General features: G+C 35.9%; 1 protein-coding gene across 1 annotated transcript in view; it reads right to left on the reverse strand.

Annotated features, from left to right (window-relative positions):
- The window catches only part of COL12A1 (collagen type XII alpha 1 chain), a 117,495-nt gene that overhangs the window by 74,277 nt on the left and 23,712 nt on the right, over positions 1 to 19,506 (reverse strand). Inside the window, exons 12-14 of the mRNA XM_049092254.1 lie at positions 16,952 to 17,224; positions 15,049 to 15,321; positions 5,664 to 5,936 (exon numbers count right to left, since the gene is read on the reverse strand). Of these exons, the coding sequence (XP_048948211.1) occupies positions 5,664 to 5,936; positions 15,049 to 15,321; positions 16,952 to 17,224 (819 nt within the window). The remainder of the gene's footprint in view (positions 1 to 5,663; positions 5,937 to 15,048; positions 15,322 to 16,951; positions 17,225 to 19,506) is intronic.

The following is a 19,506-nucleotide window of genomic DNA, read 5'->3' on the forward strand; positions in this document are numbered from 1 at the left end:
AATTCTTGTGGCAATCATGCTGTGGGGGATACTAAAAATTAGTATTGGGGGTCAGATATATTATTTGGGTCTTTTCAGAAAAAGGTACAGTCCATAAATGACCAGCCAGAGTTGACTATCGTTAACACTATTCTTTGTGATTGCCACAGACATGCAAAACTATGAACACAAAAGAAGAGGAAACTCTAACACATAAAAATATCTCAAGGGCTCTAAAGATAAATTGACATACACTGAGTGTTTTAGAAAAAACTATATATAAAAAGTGTTTCATAAATATATAATCAATATTATATACTAAATAATCTTTTACTAACATTTCATAATTATTAATAGCTGAATTAGAAACAGATCACCCAACATCCACAAACAGCGAACATACATCTCTTTTCTTTTACATGATTAGAGTTTATAAGCAAGATCATTTCACTAAGCTAAATAATCTTAGCATTTTCAACACAAAGACACTAAACTGAAGGAAACATTGCAAAGACTCTTGATCTTATGAAAAATTTTCATGTTCATATAGGCAAGGACCACTTGAAATAATTAGAAAATCTGAATAAACTAAGTATGTATATTGAGCAACATTTTTCAAACATTGGACATCAGGCAATGTAGGACAGTGATCCCTGAGAGATAGAAAGAAATGAAAGTGATTGTCCTGGCTTATTGCTTAGAGAGAATTCCCAGCCCCAGTTCAGGAAGAGAGAAACCAGATGGAGCCTGATGATCTCACTTAATTGAGGAGATGGTTTTGTGCATCAGGGGAGTCCAAGGCATCTAGAATTGCAGAGCAGAGTACTGAAGAGGAGATGGTGTAACAGAGGGAAAAGCTCCAAAAATCTGCAAAAGGTCCTCCTGGAGTCTTCAGCTCAGTACTAATCAGTGCATGTGTATGAGGAAACCACCCAAAACTAGGGAAAGAACCACCCAAAAGGAGCAGATGGAACAATTAATTCCTAGAGTTCATGCAGGTCCCCAGTAATGCCCCAGTAATGGGGCAAAGTTATCCCTAAACTAAAGGATCTGCTGGTCTAGTTCTAACACAACTTAAATGAAAGCTTGAGAAAAATTAAACTACTTCCAAGTAACTTGCTTGGAAGTAACTTTGCTTTCCAGAGCAAAGCTTAAGGATATTTATAAGAATGTAAAAATATCTGGCACTCGACAAAGTAAAATTCTCTAAGTCTGGCATCTAATAAATATTACCAAGCATGCAAAGAAGGAAAAAAATACGACTTATGTTATAGACTGAATGATTGTGTCTCCTCAAAATTCACTTGTTAAAGCCTTAACCTCTGTGATAGTATTTGGAGATGGGACCTTGGAGAAGAAACCAGGACTAAATGAGGTCATAAGAGCAGGGTACTAATCTGATGGGAATGAAATCCTTATAAAATGAAGAGGAGACACCAGAGTGTGCTCTCACCACCCCCTCCAGCCCCCCACATGCAGAGAAGAGGAAAGGCCATGTGAGGACATAGTAAGAAGATGGCCTCTGCTAGTCAGGAGCAGAGTTCTCACCAGAAATCAAATTCTGTGAGAACTTTGCTCTTGGACTTCCAGCCTCTAGAAAATAAATTTCTGTTGCTTAAGCCATGAGTTCATGACATTTTGTTATGACTGTTGGAGCTAAGACAACCCGTAAGAAGAAGAAAATTCATATATATAGAAACATAACCAGAAATGGCATATATGACATAATTATTCAAAAGGTGTGAAACTCCAGTGATAATGGTGAAAATTAACAAGACCGGAAACAACAAATGTTGGAGAGGATGTGGAGAAAAGGAAATCCTCTTGCACTGTTGGTGGGAATGTGAGCTGATGCAGCCACTCTGGAAAACTGTGTGGAGGTTCCTCAAAGAGGTAAAAATAGACCTGCCCTACGACCCAGCAATTGCACTGCTGGGGATTTACCCCAAAGATACAGATGCAGTGAAATGGCAGGACACCTGCACCCCAATGTTTATAGCAGCAATGTCCACAATAGCCAAACTATGGAAGGAGCCTCAGTGTCCATCGAAAGATGAATGGATAAAGAAGCTGTGGTCTATGTATACAATGGAATATTCCTCAGCCATTAGAAATGACAAATACCCACCATTTGCTTTGACGTGGATGAAACTGAAGGGTATTATGCTGAGTGAAATAAGTAAATCAGAGAAGGACAATCATCATATGGTCTCATTCATTTGGGGAACATAAAAAATAGTGAAAGGGAATAAAGGGGAAAGGAGAGAAAATGAGCGGGAAATATCAGTGCGGGTGACAGACATGAGAGACTTCTAACTGGGAAACCAACAAGGGGTAGTGGAAAGGGAAGTGGGCGGGGGTTTGGGGTGACTGGGTGACGGGCACCGAGGGGGACACTTGACAGGATGAGCACTGGGTGTTATGCTATATGTTAGTAAATTGAATTCCAATAAAAATATATACAAAAAAATAGGTGTGAAACAACTATGACAACTATATGCCAGAGGCTAGTCATGGTAGAAGAAATATTAGGCATGTTACCTAAAGACACAGAACATACAAGAGACTCTAACAGAACTTCTAGAGATGAAAGATACAATGTCTTAGATGAAAGATACATAAGATGGTATTGACAGCAGATTTGAAATTGCAGAAGGAAAATTAGTGAACCTGTTGATATGATAATATAAACTATCTGAAATTAAACATTGGGAAAAAAGATTGAAAAACTGAACAGCACAATTAGTCTGTTTGAAGTAAGTGTGATAACTTCAAACAGACTAATACATGTACAATTGGCACACTTAAAGAGAGTGGGGTGTGATAAAGTATTTTAAAAAATACAATGGTCTAAATATTTTCAATTTTTTTAAAACTATAAACTCACAGATCCAAGAAACTCAATGAATCCTACGCACAAGAAGCATGAATAAAACTATATCACGACACATCAGCAGCAAACTGCTTCAAATCAGTGATAAAAAGAAAAGCTTAAAAGCAGCTGTGTAAGTTAAAGATGTATTATATAGAGAGGACAAAGATAAAAATGACAAAATAGATAAAGAAATTCAATATACAGTTATGAATTATGTTTCTGGGAGATGCAAAAGTATACGTTAAACTAAGAGTAAATTGGTTGCAATTTTTTATCTTAGGGTTTAAAGACACTAAGAATTCTCGGCAAAGTCCATTACTTTCTATAAATATTAAAATTTATTTAGATTAATTCTCAATTCCCTATTACTATTCTCCAAGTAAGCAAACTATTTTGCTTCTCCTCTTTTTTTTTTTTTAGTCCTCCACATTCCCCTCTTTAATATGGCATTTTTCACTATATACATTAATGAAAATTTGAAACAAACAAAAAGAACTTTAGTCAAACTTCCCTTCCTCCTCCAGCTTTATTGGATAGTTTTAAATTACATTTCTATTTTCTAGGACTTCAGTTGCTTTTTCCATCTGACTTTTAAAAACTGATTACAGCAAATGAAACACAGTTGTCTAAGTGATATAGTATACAAAAATAACATCTTGATTTCTGTGAAAATGCATTTCTCCACAATTCCTGAATAACTCCAAATTATGCTAACTCTGAGCATAGATGTTTACTCTGGGTTTTAGATTTAGACTTTGAAAAAAATGTGTTCTAAACCTTTGCCATCACCTTATGCATATCTAGCATCAACGCTGTGATGAAGTTGTTCCTGTTTAGGCCTTAGCAAACTATTTTGCTTTCCTGGAGAATAGTAATAGAGAATTGAGAATTAATCTAAATAAATGAATATATATACACACACACACACACACACACACACAAAGCATTTTGAAAATAGTATGGGAGAGAATATTATATAGAATAACAATGTGTTTGGATCATTATTACTATCAATTGTCATGAATATTTAATAAGTTTATATGTGTCTAACACTTTCCTAGAAAGGGCTGTGCTAAAATGTTTTCTGACTTCTTGTTTCTACAGCTTAAATTTTTATTCAGCATAACAAGGCATCTCTTGCAGAAAATTTCCAGACCAATTTCTTACAACTCAGAATTGAGAAAAATCAACAGTTAAATCTTACAAGTATTGGTCTAGAAAGAAACCTATGTTTCCCAAAAAATGAGATCCTAAACTTTAAAACAGCCTCAAATTTAAATATGCTAATAACAGTCTAATATTGTATGTCATACCCTTGAAATGCTTCAAGGATCTCAATTATATTCCTGTCTTTTAATTAATTCTTTAGAATAAAAGAATTGAGGTGAAATAAGGTACAACATATCTTACCCTAGTCTTAATGGAAAACTTTGGATTTTAGGGAGAAAAAAATAACATGAGATTTCATTTACTACGATGGAAACCAATCGTGTATATCTGAGAAATATGCCTTATCACATATTTAAATTTCCAATAAGGAGGTTTTTTTAATCTGGTTAATTTTAATGCAAATTTAAACGTAGACACATCCTACTGAGTTTGCCAGTGATTAAAAAAGAGAGAAATGAGTTCTTCAGACTACTCAGATCAAAAGAGTCTAATTTTTTTTAAATTTTTATTTACTTATGATAGGCACACAGTGAGAGAGAGAGAGGCAGAGACACAGGCAGAGGGAGAAGCAGGCTCCATGCACCAGGAGCCCGACGTGGGACTCGATCCCGGGTCCCCAGGATCGCGCCCTGGGCCAAAGGCAGGCGCTAAACCGCTACGCCACCCAGGGATCCCAAAAGAGTCTAATTTAAGGACTACTTAAAATCAGGATATGGGACTTATCTCAGATAAGTGCTAATCACTTCGTTTTCCCCTCCTTTACCAAAAAAATCCCTCAACTTCTCCACTTCTTTCTAAGAAAAGGAAATGCAAAAATGTCCCATTCTTTCCCCTTTTCCTAAAATCTTCCCAGAATAAAGGGAATAAACTTTTCTCCTGTAAATTCTTAGAAATGCCTATGTTTAACACATGGCTTCTTAGGGAAGAGAATTAAGGAATGTTGGCACACTTTTCAACTAGCTGATAATAAATGATGATAGGTCATTCAAAATTATTCACCAGAAAGAATATTAATAACATTAAGATAAATCTGACCCACCAGAAAATTGAGTGGACTTTTGATTTAACCTTACCAAATGCAAGAGGGAGAAAGTAAAGACTCTAGGATTAGTCTTGGGGACATAATAATCATAGCCTCAACAGCCATTCTCATACTCATATATCAATCATCTCTAAGTGCCTAGGCACTATGCTTGGTGCTTTGCACGTTGCTATTTCATTTAATCCTCAAGACAACTCTGAGAGACTGTAATCTATAGACTAAAAGACTCAAGAAGGTTAAGTAATTTGCCCAAAGTCATATAGCTATAAATGTGCCTGCATTCTGTGTCTCCATAGCTCCTGATCTTTTCACTAGTTGAGTTTCTTATCTAGTTGACCATCCTATCAGGAAAAAAAAAAGACAGAGAGTGACAAAGATAGATAGTTGACAGGATTCAATATTTCAAAATGTAATATAATTTTCATACTAGGTGAACTAAACAAACCTGAATTTAAACCACAGTCTTTAAAGGTCTTAATTTTTCATCCCCATTTATCATATAATGAAATATAAAGGCAAGTGGCTAAACTGCCACTTGAGCTAATAGCTATTAGGAAGCATCAACCAACACCCAAACACACTCATGATGTTACTTACATTCAGTTGTGGCTTCTCCGTTCAAAGGTTCTCCTTCTCCACTGCTGTAAACTGCAAAGACTGAAACCTTATATTTGGTCTCTGGCTGAAGATTTTCTATCACGGTATGAATTGCATCTCTGGGAAGACTTTTCTCTCCAGTCTCAATATCATCATAAAGTGATTTCCATGAGACCCTGTAACCTCGAACCATTCCTGGAGCTGATGTCCAATAAGCCCCAATTGATGTGTCTGTGATATCTTTAGTAACCAAATCCTTGGGTGAACCACGTTCTAGAATAGAAATCAAAGGAGAATCATTTTTTAATGTCAACTAGATATGTAAATATTCCTTCAACAGGTGGACATCCAAACTTGCTGGACTCAAACTCAGTTTGTCTAAAGTTGCCCATTTCTTCTTTCTGAGCTGTCTGTCCTATTCTGTCAGTGGAGCAGATTGATGGAATAAAACTTTAGAATATTATCTGATTCCGAACTATCACCTTGGTCCCCAAATGCTCAGTTGGATCATGAGGCCCTTCAGGATAAGGATGACATCCAAATATGAAAGAGTACGCACCTAAAAGAATTTTTCTCCAAGGGAAAAAAATGCATTGAAATCCCCAAATTTTACTCCTTTGCAGTCTACTTTATGACATAGCCAATTGTTCACAATGATCTTTCTTTCTTTACCATCATTTTTTCTCTGTGATGTAATTTAAATAAGTGCAGTTCCAATGTCTGACTTATAATAATTTCAACAATTTCGTATAGCTTGCAAATATTAATTCCAGCAATCATTTTTTGGTGAAAACTCTCTTTGTTCATACAATTTAAAAGTAGAAGTGTAAACTCCAATATAGCTTAACTCTAATGAAACTAAAAACCACCAATTCTTCTGGAAAACTTTAAAGTGATTAGTCATCAAAATAAAACACTTGTTCTAGCTGATCAAAAATATCTGCTACCAAATTTTGGCTCTTTCAATTCAAAAAAGAAAAAAAGTACAACCCAAATGGAAAAATATGGAAACCTCAACTTAATAGGAGGCACAGATGTCTTAAAATAAAACCCTCACTTTCCATAATTTAAATGTAAGATAAATATACAGATCACTTTATATTGGCTACCTTTACTAGGGTTTATGCCACAGCATGACATAAATATAAAACTATCTGCTTCTACAGCATACATTTCACTAGTAATTGTTGTATATTCAAGCAAATGATATATAATACTATTACAAGAATTTTGAAGACTATTGCTTTACTTGAATCAAAGAGTAAAAATGAGTATCTTAAAAATGCTCATAATTAAACAACTAAATTTCAACACAAAGAGTAAAGATAACAATAAGGAAAAGAAGAAATCTGGGTAGACAGGAACTTATCATACTGTAGAATTTAGAGGGAAAAATAAATACAACAGGAGCTGGGCATCCTACCAGACCCCAAGCACAAATGGAAAATTCTAACTTCATTATGAATAACTTTAACTGCTGACAGGACATCTCATCTCTGGAGGGAAATTAGTTACATATTTCACTAAAACCAAGAATACTTATTTTCAAGAACATATTGACTTTTCTCCCTCAGTACTTGAGGCTAATTCTCACTCGAAGGCCTTCTTTCACTGCATGGGCTAATTCTTAAATGGCCATGTATCTTTATATTTTCTCTACTTACGGGAATATAAACAAAATGTTCCTTTGATTTAGTTTGGTTGTTGTTTTTTATGTTTTATTTTGTTTTGATCATTGATATCTCAGCAACTGGTCCCTAAGTTTTAAATGTGCAACAATGTTTCCTTTGCTTGATATACACCTTTTTTTTCACATGTGCCTCTTCTATTTTTTTTTTTTTTTTTTTTTTTTTTTTTTTACATGTGCCTCTTCTAAATTGCCTAAGTTGTGGTTAGGAATTGCAGCCACTGTAAAATCGTTGTACTTAAAAGTGACTGAACTTGAATCCACTAAAAATGGCATTAATGACATTCCAAAAAAGTAGAAGACAAATAAGTTAGCTAGAATGAAGGAATTATCTTCCAAATTAACACTGGAGTAGTTTACAAACAATCATTTCAGCTTCTCGTCTGCTCCAAGGTTGTGTTTCTCAGCCTGTTTTCCTCCCTACTTTGTATAGCACTGAGTTTGTGACATTATTTACTTCCATGACAACAAATATCAATCTCACAAACACAGGCTAATGATTTCACTGTGAGAAAATAATAGGAAAAGAATTGTGGTTGAAGCAAAAATACATTCACAAGGATATTTCTGGGCTACAAACAAAAGGAGCCTAGTTCACTAGACATGCATTCCCATGGATTTTAATCAACTGTTGTAACACTCTCAGAACTTTGTAAAGCTGGAACAAAATACAAGTGAAATTGCAATAAAGACCTTTGCAATGTTTATCGGGGTCCTGAAAAGAGTCTATAAAAGCACTTTTTTTGAAAAATACAAATGAAATATTAACTAAAAAACATTCTCAAGTTGTAACTAATGGCATGACAACACTAATTTCACTGAGCACTGTGTAAATTCTCAATTACAGTAAACAATCCACAAAAAAACTATAGTATCTGCCTGTGACTCCCAAAGGCATTATATACAGACACTGGCATCACAACATGTCACGTCAGTAACAAAGAAATACGGAATCCAAAGAAAGAAGAAAGACACATCAGTCCAGAAGCCAAAATTGAACAGATAAACTGCTTCAACAGGCTTCTCATATGTCATCAGTTTGATAAGAATATTCCTAAGTATTAAATTTATACTGTTGCCAAACATATTGATAAACTTTTTTTCTAATAAAAAAAGTGAGAGGGTTGAGTATCCTAGCTACTGCATTATACCCAAGAATTTTGAGAATATGATGTACTCATGACAAGTATATTTTATCAGACCTATAACCTTTCAAAAATATTTTTTACATGGAATCTTGGCTTAGACAAATATTGGATTAAAAAAAATGAAGCAATTGAGTTTTACCCTGTGATACAATTGGCAGGCTGTCAAGTGGCCAAGCTGGTCTTTTTTTTTTTTTTTTTTTTTTTTTTATTTATGATAGTCACACAGAGAGAGCGAGAGAGGCAGAGACACAGGCAGAGGGAGAAGCAGGCTCCATGCACCGGGAGCCCAATGTGGGATTCGATCCCGGGTCTCCAGGATCGCGCCCTGGGCCAAAGGCAGGCGCTAAACCGCTGCGCCACCCAGGGATCCCCAAGCTGGTCTTAAGACCTAATGTACAACCAGCTGAAAAGGCCACCAGCAGGCTATGTCACTTCCTGGGGCCTGGAGCAAAATAAATAGACCAGATTTGATAGGATACATAGAATCACCTGGGATGCCAAAGAGTGGGCCATGCCAAAATCAATTAAATTGGAATATCTAGAGATATCCCTAAGCACTGATACTTCCTTTAAAAACCTTTTAAATATTATTCTTATTCCCCTACAATTCTTTATTCTTTTCTCATTTCTTTCTTTCCTCTTCTTTCTGCTATTCCTCTCTGAGACCTAAGGAGACATTTATTTGGAAGATGTGATTGGTCAGTGCAGGAAGAAACCTTCACACCTGCTTTCACTCTGAAATGAGCCTCCTTCAAAATAGACAGGCGTGGTAAGGGCAAAATTCATCAAAATTGTTGGGCCCCGTGATGCAGTACAGGGTTGTTCAATGGTTTATACATTGTGTGGACTTATGACCACACACAGCAAATTGCCCTTTAGGTAGTAGAATCTCTCAAGGCTGACCCTTAGAGAACTGAGAAGCTGACGGGATCTTCTCATCACATCCTTTCCACCCCATGACACACATGGGATGTTCACTGCTCTCTCCTCCCCTTCATTCTGATTCCAAAGGAAATGGCTCTCAAGACATGCTTCTTATTCAAGCATTGATCACATTTTCCTGTGAACAAGATTTAATTTAAGCCAGGCATTTACTTTGGTTTAAAATACTGAATTGTAGGTTTTGTCCTCAATCTAAGGAACTTTGGACATCAATAACTACTGGAAGAGATTATTTCGCTTGGTTTGGTTAGAGTGGGTTTGGGAGTCTCTTTTTTAGAAAACATGGGAAGGAAAAGGAAAGAGAGAGGAATAAGAAAGGAAAGATGTCAGAAGACCAGACTCTAGCCTTTCTGCAGGAGGCATTACTGTATGTCAACAGGAGAAGCCATAGAAAGGTCCAGTAAATAGGAACCAAATCTAGTAGTCTTGCCCCTTTGTCATTATGCTTCTCAGAACCTGGATCCAGTTCTGCTCCAGCAAAGGTTCCCTACTTCCTCAAGTTTTCTCTTTTTGCTCTTCCCTAAGACTTACAAATATTTGTTTTATGTGTTTTAGTTTGTTCAGGATTTCACATATGTGGCATTGTTTCCAATAATATTTAGTCTCATGGTACCTGCCATTCTGGTGTATGTGCCTATGCTTTGTATATTACTTTTATTTCTGGTAATAGAATTTCTGGTAGTTGTTTCAAATAAATCCTCTCCTATAATGATGGTAGGCCTTCAACTTTATCCTTCTCAGTAGTTATCCCAGCTACTCTCTTCTCCCCTGTACAGTACCAGTATAAGTTATAAGGAATAACATGTTTTTCTGTCATACATTTAAACACGTAAAATTTATCAATTTTTTGAAATTCTGATACTCAGCATTTCTGCTCTGACTACAAACATATTTAGATATATTCAAAAGACATTTTTTCTCATGCCTACTCGCATGTGTCTCCAACCTACTACTGTGGGAAGTAATTTAGACAGGTGCATTTCTCATGATCCGAACATCCACAAGGGGTTGATTCCTACTTTTTTCCACACATAAGGCCAAAGAACTAATGCCTCATTTAAGTAACTTTCCTACATTCCCTTAGCCCTTTTCCATTTGCTTTCTGAAAAGCAAATCACCATCCAATTCAAATATAATTATAACACAAATTAGCCAATGATGATAACTGAAAAATTAATCATAATGAAATGAAACTGTATAAATTGTTCCAGTCAGCTTTCATTGAGTTTCACATACCACTTTCAAAAATAGAAGTTAAATTGAAAATGTAATGTAAATCCCCTTCTAAATCAATTTGTCTTTTCCGTTAGCGCTCAACTCAAAAGTCATCCAACTTTCCACAGCAGAATACAGAAAACCTGCTTCCACGTTTATGTGGAAACACACTTGATTTACAACCTCAGTGAATTAGAGCCACCATTCTAAAGTACAAAGTTCACTATTGATAAGCTAACAGCTACATTAAGCAATACATAGTTCTTGAAAACCTCTTAACACTTAAATCACCCTTCAACCTCAAAACTTATCTGAGATTTCTTCCATAAATGTTATGTCTCCAATGTGATTTATTTTTTTTTATTTTTTATTTTTTATTTTTTTTTAATTTATTTTTTATTGGTGTTCAATTTACTAACATACAGAATAACACCCAGTGCCCGTCACCCATTCACTCCCACCCCCCGCCCTCCTCCCCTTCTACCACCCCTAGTTCGTTTCCCAGAGTTAGCAGTCTTTACGTTCTGTCTCCCTTTCTGATATTTCCCACACATTTCTTCTCCCTTCCCTTATATTCCCTTTCACTATTATTTATATTCCCCAAATGAATGAGAACATATAATGTTTGTCCTTCTCCGACTGACTTACTTCACTCAGCATAATACCCTCCAGTTCCATCCACGTTGAAGCAAATGGTGGGTATTTGTCATTTCTAATATCCAATGTGATTTAGATATTTCTCTGATGTGCCATTAGTGTGCAGGAAAGGAAATACAAATTGCTGTTTGGTTATTGTGCTAAAGTTCCCTGGAACCCCCAGCATTATTATACCCAGAATACATGATTTTTCAAATTATGAGATAGCAGTAAATCTAGGGAAATATAGAGGTCCTATTTAGTCCGTCTTGGAGAGAGGCCCCATGTTACTCAACATCAAGCGGAGGAGTTCCTATGATGTGCTAAAAACCTCCTTGTAACAAAATGTCAGCTGAGTGAGCTTGGTTTGATATACAGGAAGCTGTCCATGTCTAGGGCATTGGCAGGTTGCTATAGCAACTAAAACAAAGGAAATTTTGAAAAGTCATCTTTTCCATAGCCAAAAACCAACACTCAAAAACAAAAAGAACCGTATTATTCCTAAACTGAAACTTTCATTCATTTGTAGTAAATCTCTGAATTAAAATGAGCATTATTCATTTCAAGTTTATAAGAGCAGATTTTCCTCTCTCTACACATTAACAATGAGAACTGAAAGTTCTAGCAATGCACATTTACTTGTACAACAGTGCTGTAGTAATTACATTAAATCTACTTTAACAACAACAGGTGGGAAAAAAAACAACATAAATCAAGCCTAATAGTTTGTTCTCAGATTCCTCTAAAGTTTGGATCTGAAATAGTAATAAACACTGCCTTTGTGATTCCATTTCATACAGTACTAGAGCAAACCATGAACTTCCCCGATGCCAATGTTAATAAATCTCTCTTCCAGGGACAGGGGAATTTTCTGATCATTGGCTACATTTCAACAAACTAGGAAACAGATTCAAGTTAGGGACAGTTGTAGACCACACTAGATATTTTTTAAATATTTTTTGAATTGAATAGAATTCACTTCAAGCAATCTATAAAATTTCCAACCTACAGAATGCTCTTGCCGGCCGAGCCATGCCTCTGGATGGAAGAAACATTCCTCCAAGGTCTGCTCTTACCACCTTCTCTCCCAAGAGAAAAACAGATTAGAAAAACAGTGGCCCTCAAAAGCAGTTGCCTGGCTCTGTTTCTGGCTTTCCATTCCCTGCATTTACCATCATATCCTATTCCTGTATATGGTATGTGGATTTGGCTGAGTTAATACAATAAAATGAAATGGAATAACCAGGGGCAAAAATCTTCTACTATTTTAATTTAGTCACAACTATGCTTTCACATATTTGTCAAGTTTACCACACATAATGCAATGGGATAAATATGTTCATAAAATCAGGCTGGCAATATTTTATGTAATCCTTCACTGTAGTAAAGAGCTTTGGCGTAAATGGAAAAAATGTATTATTACAACTTAGTTATCAATTAACTATAGTTAATCATCTCACTTCCCTCCTCAAGAAATGGAAAATACTAATTTTTAAGATTTATTTTACTACCCGTGTATCACCCTTAGAGGTAACTTCTGATCAAATAAGTGGGGGGGGGGGGGCACATACTCACACATGCATACCAGTTGGTAGATTTTCTATACTACTTTTACAAAGCTATAAAATCATAAACAATTCTGCTATACACCTGACCCAGGAAAATCACAGCCTAATAGAATGTATGCTGTTAAATTAAAATGTGTACTTTGCTTTCTAAAGATTGTTAATATATTTTCTTAGCAAAAATGCCCAATTTTTAACTCCCAGAATATCTTGACTGAGTATGAATACATTGTTTTAAAATAAGAAAATGCAGAAGAATATCAGAAGGTTAAATGGTACAAGAAGAATAAAACTATTAAAGTATTTCCAAAATATTCCTTATAAGGGAGAAACTTCCACAAACATGGATAATCTACAATCATTCTGGAAAAAACAAAAGCTCAAAAGTTTATCCTTTGAAAAGTCCTATAAACAATCTATGTTGAAAGCCTTTGGGAAGCACATGAGAAAGAGAACTTCAGAAGATCAAAACAGAAAAACAAACTTGTCAGAAATTCTGGATGTTGCTCCAGATACAAAGATCACATGCTTTACTATTTCGGTTAAGTCTCTGTAATTAAGGCAATTTCCATTTTCTACCTCTTACTATTTTCAAAACTTTAGTGTAGCTAATCAATATCTCTGAAATACATACAAAAGCTGTATTTTTAGATATCATCTAAAGTGAATATCATTTCCTCCTGATGATTATACATATACAATTCATGCCTACTCGCATGCATCTCCAACCTACTACTGTGGGAAGTAATTTAGACAGGTGCATTTCTCATAATCCGAACATCAACGAGGAGTTGATTCCTACTTTTTTTCCACACACAAGGCCAAAGAACTAATGCCTCATTTCAGTAACTTTCCTACATTCCCTTAGCCCTTTTCCGTTTCCATATATATATATGATATTTTACAGTTCCCCAGAAGTTTCACTTAGAGTCTCCCATTTGATCTCCACAGTAAATCTGGGATGCAGGGGGACTGATGAGTAAACTGAGGCTCAGAAGGGTTAAGGGACCATTTCAAGGTTACATGATTGAGTACCCAAACCAGGACTCTTCTGGTAATCAGTATTTTACACACTGGTATTTAATCTTTCATTTAAATTCTTTTTTAAAAATAAATTTCATGGACTATTAAAATTAGGCTCTTGATTACTACTAGAGATAGAATTGATTAGAATATTTTTTGTTTATTTTTAATTCTTGACTAAATCTTGTAGTTTTAATGAATATTGCCTAATGTGGGCTTTGTCCTGTTAATTATAATATCTACAATCCCCCAAACTACTGGATCCCCCAAATTTGACAGATATTTTACCAAAAGTCACCGTGACTTCACATCACAAAAGACGCTTTAGATTCATTTTCTTCCTATAATTATGTTAAGTGAAGCATATAAAAGATGGTGATGACAAGAAAGAATCAAGGGCCTGACTTCTCACTTAGGCCCCCAACTATGGTACTGACTCATTATTGTAACCATCCATTGATAATTCTTTTGAACATCAAAACATTCTTACTGCGGTTAGGTTAAATTTGTATTTTCTCTCTCTTACCCAACTTACGTTGCAGTTGTGGTGAGTTAAATGTAAGCCACCATTATATTTCAAAGGATTCTAAGAAATATGAAGCCCTCTGACAATGAGGTCTAGAAACCAAGGACATACCTCCAGTTCTGTTAACTTCAAACTTCTACACAGAACTGAATTTTAGAGGTCATTTAGAAAACAAAGCAGAAACCTGGATCCTCATATTTCTCAAGCTAAATGCTTTTTTACATAATGAATGAGAAGAGACTCAGAGTCTGCAAAGGGTTCCTGTCTGCTCTTAAATAATGAAAGTGGTTTCATTACCCAAATCCTTTTTCATCCCACAGATGTTTGCCAACGTCCTTTGTCACTCTGAATATCACACACCTTTTCTCCACTTACCCAGCCCATGGCATTAAGAACATAGTTGTATGCCCTTATACACTCAGCTCCCCGTACACCTTTTCCTGATCAAATTTCGTTTTTTTTACAGTTGCTTATATTCTACATTTCTGAATAAGAGGCACTTCTTTAGTTACTTACTTTTCAGTACAAGTTTCTTTTAGGAGGAAGGATAGCACATTTCTAGATTTGATTCTCTGCAAACATCTTCATCTTCCTAAATGCAATCACAAACTTAGGGATTTCTAGAAAACATGACAGTAATTACCTTCGAGGGTCATTCCTTCGCCATAAAGGGCATCTCCAGCCCCGGATGCATACAAGGCCGTCACAGATAAGGCGTATTGTGTCCCTTCATTTAATCCTCTCAGCACAGTACTGGTTGTATCTCCTCTCACAGTGACCTCTTGAGTTTCACCCCCTGCCGCTGGTATGTATGTGACGAGATACTGTTTCACTTTCCCTGGTGCTCGAGTCCAAGATAATTTCATAGTTGATGTTGTAGGGTCAGAAACTCTTAAGTCTCTTGGGGTCCCTCTAACTTCATTAAAAAAACAATAACATCAAAATTCATTATTTAATAAAATAATTTGAAAAACATTTTACTGCTTTTCAGTGTGTGTGTGTGTGGATATGTGTGTATGCATGCTGCATCAAATTAATATCCTGAGTGATATTACAGCAATTGTAGACAAGCCAACAGAGCTTCAGCATTTCTAAACTAAGCCTCATGTGTTAGTAGAAACAAAGCAAAAGGTACTCAATTCCTCTTCAGTGTTTACACAGTATCTTCCGTGTTACTATCTTTGACATTAAAAACTATAATCTTCTCCGAAAGTGGAACAAAGCACGATGAATTGAAAATATGCTGATCAGTATCACAATGTAGGTTTTAATACCTCTGAGAAATGAAAAGAAATCCTCAATAAAAAGGATTTGTTGGCCTAATGCTATGAAGTTCTAAATGTAATAGCCAGGAAATACACTGATGTGATAAAAGTGATAAATGATCAAATGCTATCCCTAGAAAAAAGCTTAAGAGAGGAAACAACACTAATGAGGCCTTGTCTTGGGTGAAACTCAGGGGCTATCTATCCCTTTGCAACTATGATGTTTAGCATTTCATAACTTCCCTGGTAGAATGGTCATGTCATGTCTGGGGTGGGGAGGGTCCCAAGGCACCTAAACCTGCGATACTCTCCACTGGACACACAACAGCTAGCCACTTTTACTCTAGAAAACAGAAAGATGAAGAGCCCCTGAAAAGAGTCTTTTTATGGAACAAAAGGCCCTAGACCCCCAACTAGAAAGAGAAAGAGGAAGGCAGTGATTTCCCAAAGAGCAGAGAGGAGGAATAAAGCAGATGGAAAGAGAAAGGGTCTCCGCAGGAAAGGCTATTTAGCTAGGTTCCCCTGGGAGGGTCATAGTGATGCAGGTGGAGCTGGGATGGATATTCCTTATGAGTGTCTGCCTCAGATTCAGCAACATGACTTGGAGCTATTAATGAGGTGAATGACTCATTGATTTCCTTATAAAGAGGGATAATAATATTAACAATTCCCTTGAATCTATGCATGGATTAAATGAGATAAGCTCTTTGAACAAACCTGACAGAAATAAGTCCTCGATAATTGTTCATTATTGCTAATATGTTGCTGTGGTTGTTGTTGTTTTTATTTTTTTTTAACTTACAAGATAGGGAGTAAAATTAAAATTAGGAATGCCTTAGTTTTTCTCAATGAAATAAATATTAAACATTAGTAATTTGCAACAAATATCGGAATGTATCCTGGGAGCCTAACCATCCCACATAAATAAAAAAAGGTTAATATTTTAAAATCTTCCTGAAGTAATAATTAATCTGTTTCAATGGTGCATAGCAGTTTGATTTTTAATCCCTAGTCTTCCTTCAATTTATATGAGAGCATTTAATAATATTATTTTAAAAGAATATTTAGACCGTATAACAGCATTTGAGTTCTATTGACACAAATGCTATCATAAGCAAGTTAAAAATTTGAGTAACTCAAGTCTAAAAGGACTATAATCTAAGATACTCAGATAATTGGGACTAAGTGTCTCATGGCCTGTAGTGTCTGGATAGCTGACTACAGTATCCCTTGAGGTCTAAGATTTGGGTTGTTACCATATGGTCAGCATATTTCCTCTACCTTCTTCAGTGGCTGCATTTCCAGTCAACGGGGAGCCAGGTCCTGAGAAATATTCAGGAATTACAGATACTTCATATTTTGTGTCTGGAGTCAGGTTCTCGAGCGTTATCCTCCTCTGATTGGCAGGGGTGGTAACTTCTTTGCTTTCTCCACTAGCAACTGGTTTATATATAATTCGGTACCTTAAAACTCTCCCTGGAGCTTGAGTCCAGGTGATTTTAAAGCTGTCTGTAGTTTCATCTGTCACTTTTAGGTTTCGAGGTGCTCCTTTTACTGAAATTTTTTTAAAAAAGGTTAATTTTACATTTAAAAAGGCAAAACTAAGCTTTTGATCACTAAATTATAGCATTTCTCTAAACAAATTCAAAAGCAGTTGTTTGTCAAACATCCTGGTACAGTATTCTCTCAGCCAGATATTAACTAGATGCTGCAACAACAAATAGTCCACCAATGTACAGAAAGAAACTATGTATGGTTAATTTTTTAATCAAGTAAAGAGGCACATAATAGTAAACTTTTAAGATCATAAATACCCTATTAAATGGTAAATTCATACTGACATAAAATTCAAGAATAAAAATAATTCATTTCTCGAAATATAGGTAGCCAAAGTTTTCTCTCTAACTAGATTTTCTCAGGAAAGCAGGAAAATAATACCCAGTTCTACCATATTTACCCACTTGAATGAACTGTTTTATCCAGTCAGCTCCATGTTTAACTTTTCTATCTATGTAGTCATTTGACTTGGAAAATAATTAGACCATACATGTGTTGGACCAAATACATCATATTTAATGAATGCTAGCTGGATCTAAATCTTGAGGTCAAATTGCAATGTGGGTAATGTCCATAGACTCACAATCTTAAATGGGATTTTCATTAAGCCTATATGAGAATGTCATTTGGCTTTATAGTTAATAAACATGTTTAAATTACTTATTCATTTAAGGGGCAAATTGTCTGTTTGGCCTACACATTCAAGAAAGATGAGCTAACGGTCTTTTCAATCCACTGGAGTGAAAGCACTGTGCAGTTCATCTGCACTTATCTCACATATAATTAGAAGTTTATCTAAATGGCCAACACATCAGTAGATCACTTCAGGGAGAAGGAAACTGTATCCCTTAAGGCAAGCAATGGGAGTTGGCGGACTGACACTCATGACTCATTTTAGATGGCAAGAAAAAAGACAAAACTAGCCAGAACAAATGAGGCAGATAAACTGATGAGTTTGAATACGGTAGTTCCCTCCAGCCCCCACCCCTGTGTATCCACAGGGGTTACATTCCAGGATGTCCAGAGGATGCCTGAAACCATGAATAGCACTGACCCTGAAATACACTATGTTTTTCCTATACATACCTATAAAGAAGCCTAATTGATAAATTAAACTTATTAAGAGATTAACAACAATACCTAATAAAAATAGAATAATTATAACAATATACTATAACAAACAAACATTATGTGAATATGGTCTCTCTCTTTCTCTCTCTCTCAAAATATTTTATTGTACTGTACTCACCTTTCTCATTATGATGTAATATGATACAATGCCTATGTGATGAGATAAAATGAGGTGAATGACATGGGCATCATAAGCTTTGCGTTAGGCTACCATTGACCTTCTAACAATAGTCAGAAGGAAAACCATCTGCTCCTGGACTGTGGTTGATGGTGGGCAATGGAAACCATGGAAAGTGGCAAATCAAAGGGATCTACTATACTTGTTTTGAAGCTGCATGTGTAATTTTGAGCCTCAGATTACCCAACAGAAAAAAAAATTACAATCTGTAGGATTATTGAGGTTGTTAAAAAAAGATAATCCATGGAAAACAATTACCATAGTACCTGACAAATAAGCTAGAGCTCAGTAATTAGTAGTTTTTGTTTTGTTTTTAGATTTTATTTATTTATCCATGACAGACAGAGAGAAAGGCAGAGGGAGAAGCAGGCTCCACACAAAGAGCCGAATATGGGACTCAATCTCAGGACAACGGGATCATGCCCTGAGCCAAAGTCTGACGCTCAACCGCTGAGCCACCCAGGTGTCCCAGTAATTGGTAGTTTAACAAAGGTACTGAAATCCGAAACATCCTTATTGACTAAAGAAAGTTTAGGTCTCAGATTTCACTCAGACAATAGAATTGGAAATGTATTAGCAAATTTTGTTGTTGAAATGCAATGAGCAAAAACTAGAGCACATATGAATGCAGTTGGCTCTACTCAAAAACCCTCTGGACTTAAATTTCTTCTTGAAACATATATCCATCTGCCATCCCAAAGCGCTGAAGGAATAGGGCCAGGCTCATTAGGCAACAATAGGGGCATGATAGAGAAAGCTTCAGGAAATCAGAAATACTGGGGCGCCTGAGTGGCTCAGTCAGTTAAGCATCTGACTCTTGGTTTCCGCTCAGGTCTGATCTCAGGGGCTTGAGATCAAGCCCTTCATTGGGCTCTGCACTCAGCTGGGAGTCTGCTTGAAGATTCTCTACCTCTGTCCCACCTTCCACTCAAATAGATAAATAAATCTCTCAAATAAATAAATAAATCTT

Source organism: Canis lupus, chromosome 12, assembly GCF_003254725.2.
Source record: "Canis lupus dingo isolate Sandy chromosome 12, ASM325472v2, whole genome shotgun sequence".
Lineage (NCBI taxonomy): Eukaryota > Metazoa > Chordata > Mammalia > Carnivora > Canidae > Canis > Canis lupus.